This window comes from Teleopsis dalmanni, chromosome 2 (assembly GCF_002237135.1).
Source record: "Teleopsis dalmanni isolate 2A chromosome 2, ASM223713v2, whole genome shotgun sequence".
Taxonomy (NCBI): Eukaryota; Metazoa; Arthropoda; class Insecta; order Diptera; family Diopsidae; genus Teleopsis; species Teleopsis dalmanni.
The window spans coordinates 58,801,175-58,805,067 of NC_051847.1; the positions used below are offsets into that span (position 1 = coordinate 58,801,175).

Below are 3,893 nucleotides of genomic sequence, written 5' to 3' on the forward strand. Positions count from 1 at the left end.
TTAGACTTAAATTATATCCATTTATATTTATCTTATAGCAAAAAAATATTATATATTTTTTTTTTATTATATTATATTTTGTTTTTATAAATAGCTTTATTTTTTTTATTATTTTATTTATTTATTTTTTTTTTTTGTATTTTATTTTCTTTTCTTTTATTTCTAACTTACTTTTATTTGTTTACTATTAGTTATGTATGAAATAATTATTATAAGCTATATTTATGAGATATTTTATTTAATTTTATTTGTAACTCCCATTATATTTTTTTATGTATTATTTTATTTAATTTAATTTTATTTTATTTTTTTTTAATTTATTGTATTTTTATTTCATTTTATTTTATTTTAAATTTATTTTATTTTATTTTATTTTATTTTATTTAATTTTATTTTATTTTATTTTATTTTATTTTATTTTATTTTATTTTATTTTATTTTATTTTATTTTACCTTATTTTATTTCATTTATAATTATTTTTATTTTTATTAGTTTTTAATCTATAATTTCTGGATTATAGTATTTACTTATTTATAAATTACTCTGCATATAATAATTTTTTTTAGATCACTTTTACTTTATTTATATATTAATTCCAAATTCCTTTATTTACAGAGTCATTTTAAAAACTCTTTAAGAAAGACTGAAGGATCTTCAATTTTTGCCAAACGTAGCACAAAAAGAAAAGATTACAAATATGATATCACGAAGAAAAATAATTTCACGCTCATTAGACAATTTGGATGCAATTGGACCCAATACTGATGAGGAGGAGGATGTTTGGTATGACAAAGAGAAACTCTTCAGGGTATGTACACTATTTTTATCTAAAATTAAATAATAATAACTATTAATTTTCTTATACATTATTATGTTTAGGATCATATCAATGAAGTTTTAGCCAAATGGGATCAGATTGACGACGAGATCTGGGCTAAAGTAATTATATTTGAGAAAAATCGTAGAATAGCTAAAGCATATGCAAGATCATCAGTGATAACGATAAATGGTTCCAAAAATGGTTTCGACGGAGTACGGTAAGTTAAAAGCAATATATACATGATAGATGATAGAAAAAAACTTTCTGAGATTTTGAAAATAATTCTTTGCTAATATACTAGTCTTTCAATTTAACTTAAAATTTTTAGAATAAGAATTAGTATTAGAGTAAAACATAATTTTAATTTTCTTAAACGTAATCATTTTCAGAGAATTGAGTACTAAGAAAAAGAAAATTCTATCAATTCACTGGACTTTATGTGTACATAATGTTCAAATGTCAAATATTTCAGTTGCCTTATCTTTTCTTTAAGTAATACAATCTTGAACTATTTTCTAAAAAAAGTTATGTACGTACTCCTTTAACGAATTTTTAAAAATATAAGGAAAATATAATCACAGGACTTCTGTGCTTTAACGGCAAACAAAGACTTGTAGATGGATATAGCACCATCACATGAGCCTCAATGAGCAGAAGAAGTCCTCTAAATCTTTGAGGATCAAGCATAATATATCAAGCTGGTCGCAGTGCATAGGGATCTTAGCCTAACCCAAACACCCCTCCCCATATCTTCTTTGACTAGAGAGTCACTCTCTCCTTTTGTCTATTTATTATATGTCTTACCTACTCTCACTCACTCTCTGGTTTAAAGTTTCATCTTCTCTCTAACTACAATATTTCTTTAAAAAGTTCTCAAATTTTTCTTGTCTAATTAATTAAACTATTTAATATAAGAACCTTTCTTTAGTATCTACCCATAATAATGTAAGCCATTTCTCTTCTTTTAATGTTTAGTATCGGATTGAATGGTTTTGACAATCCTATGCGTGATGCAGATACAAAATCTGCTAAAAAATCGATTGGAGATGGATTTAAAATAAAAATGGACGATATCGGGAATATCTTTGTAAAACGCTATGGTAAGAGTAGCGTCTTTGTACATAACACTTCCATGGCTAATGAGGAAACAGTCATTGGAGCGGACATTCTACAAATGCCAAATATGGCCCTAACAGCTGGCACTTCCGCTAAGGTAAGTCTACAAAAACATTAAATATTTTATAATGTATATAAAATCATACTTTTATGTATCCGTCTCTAGCTCTTTGATATGCGCAAATATACCACCAATATAAATCGTGAATTTTCGCGCACATATCCTGAGAGCAGTCGCTTGGAACGACAATGCTTATCAGCTGTTTCATTGGTGAAATCGAATAATAATATTATAAACAGCCCTCTCTGGATATTGGTCATAAATGTGGTCGCCATAGATATGTTAAAAAATCGTTTACAAATTATACCAAAATCTTTGGATGCCATGGGTATGCGTATACCTACCAATGGTAGTGAAGATCCATATTCAACTATTGAAAGTCAAGTTGGTTTAATATATCCAACACCAGCTGCCTCCGATGATTCAAACAATTCAAATAATTCAAGTAAAGGCAGACGTAGTATGTATAATGCCGGATTCTTAGATGAAAGTCCTTATGTGCCAAAGGTAAGATGATTTATTTTTATTAAGAATAAAAGTTATAGAATTGTATATATATACATATCTCTATTCCAGCCCGATTATGAAATTTACAATCAATCAGTGCCAATGCTTTCCGAAAAGAAGAGCAAATCTGTGCATCGTAAAAAACAAGATGATCCTTATTATTGTGGTTTATTAGCACGTATACCGAATTTCATTAAATCCTCGTCCAAGCAGTGTAAACCTAAGAAGGAGTCGAAAATATCACGTAAAATATCTGCATCTCAACATATACTCCTACAACAGCAACAACAACAACTGCAACCACAACCAACGCAGCCATTGCCTATCGCAACGTTTCATCAACACACCTATTATCCATACAAATTGTACTCACAACATCATCATCGTCTATCACAGTCACAATTATCATTATGGGATGCTCGTAGTCTAATTAGTGCACATGGTAAGTCTTTACCTCTTACTCTCTCTTAATCACTCTCTATTTTTTTCTTAATTCGAACCACGTCTATCGCTTTCTAACTGTCTCCGTCTCTATTTCTTCCATTAAATATCTCTCTCTAACTTGTACTTTTTTATTCATTTCAGAATAGAGCACTCTACATATCTTGCATCGGAGAAGTTAGTTTAACCTAATCTCAATTTATTTGGAAATTAATCACTGGAAAATGTAGACCATAAATACCAGGAAACCGAACTCGAAAGTCGGGAACTATTTTCAAAGTGATATTGTATTTTGGCATATTTTTCTTCCCCTAGAAAAGGAGCTAAAAATTTAAAAAAAATTTTTAAGTACTCATCAATTTATTGTATAAAAAAAATTTTGCCATAGTTTTCTCTATATGTTATATACAATATATATATTAGGTTTTTTTTTACTTTTTGTTTTTAAATTATTAAAGACTGAAAAATGTCCTAAATGTGCCCAAAATGAATTAATTTTGTCAGCTTTCAATTTTAGAAATTCTTTAAACGAATACTTCAGTTTAAGCTGAAAATATGTTATTTGAGATATAAACAAAATAGTTAAATAATATATTTTAATGTAAATAATATTTGCGTATGTACATAAGTTAAGAATCATTCCATAATTTATACATATTTAATTATTTTATATTAAAATCATTGTATAAAATAATTTACTTGTAATCTTAATAAAGAAAAACATTAAAATAGTAACAATTATTTTTTTTAATTAACTAAATAGCGTTCACACTATCACAATTAACTCGACAAATTCTATTTTTTTATACTAAATTCATACGAATATGTACTTATCAGTTTTGATAATTGTAAATGTAAACACAGCATTTGAATTGTTTAATTTATTTTGTATTATCTACATTTACTCTATATGTACCAAAATATAAAGAACAATCAAAAAGACTTAG

General features: G+C 26.7%; 1 protein-coding gene across 1 annotated transcript; it reads left to right on the top strand.

Annotated features, from left to right (window-relative positions):
* Positions 1 to 622: 622 nt before the first annotated feature.
* LOC119681571 lies at positions 623 to 3,327 on the top strand. Its single transcript, XM_038094808.1, has 6 exons — positions 623 to 809; positions 881 to 1,038; positions 1,797 to 2,034; positions 2,104 to 2,505; positions 2,575 to 2,947; positions 3,091 to 3,327. The coding sequence occupies exons 1-6, from the start codon at positions 699 to 701 to the stop codon at positions 3,093 to 3,095; spliced, it is 1,287 nt and encodes a 428-aa protein (XP_037950736.1). The 5' UTR covers positions 623 to 698; the 3' UTR covers positions 3,096 to 3,327.
* Positions 3,328 to 3,893: the final 566 nt, after the last annotated feature.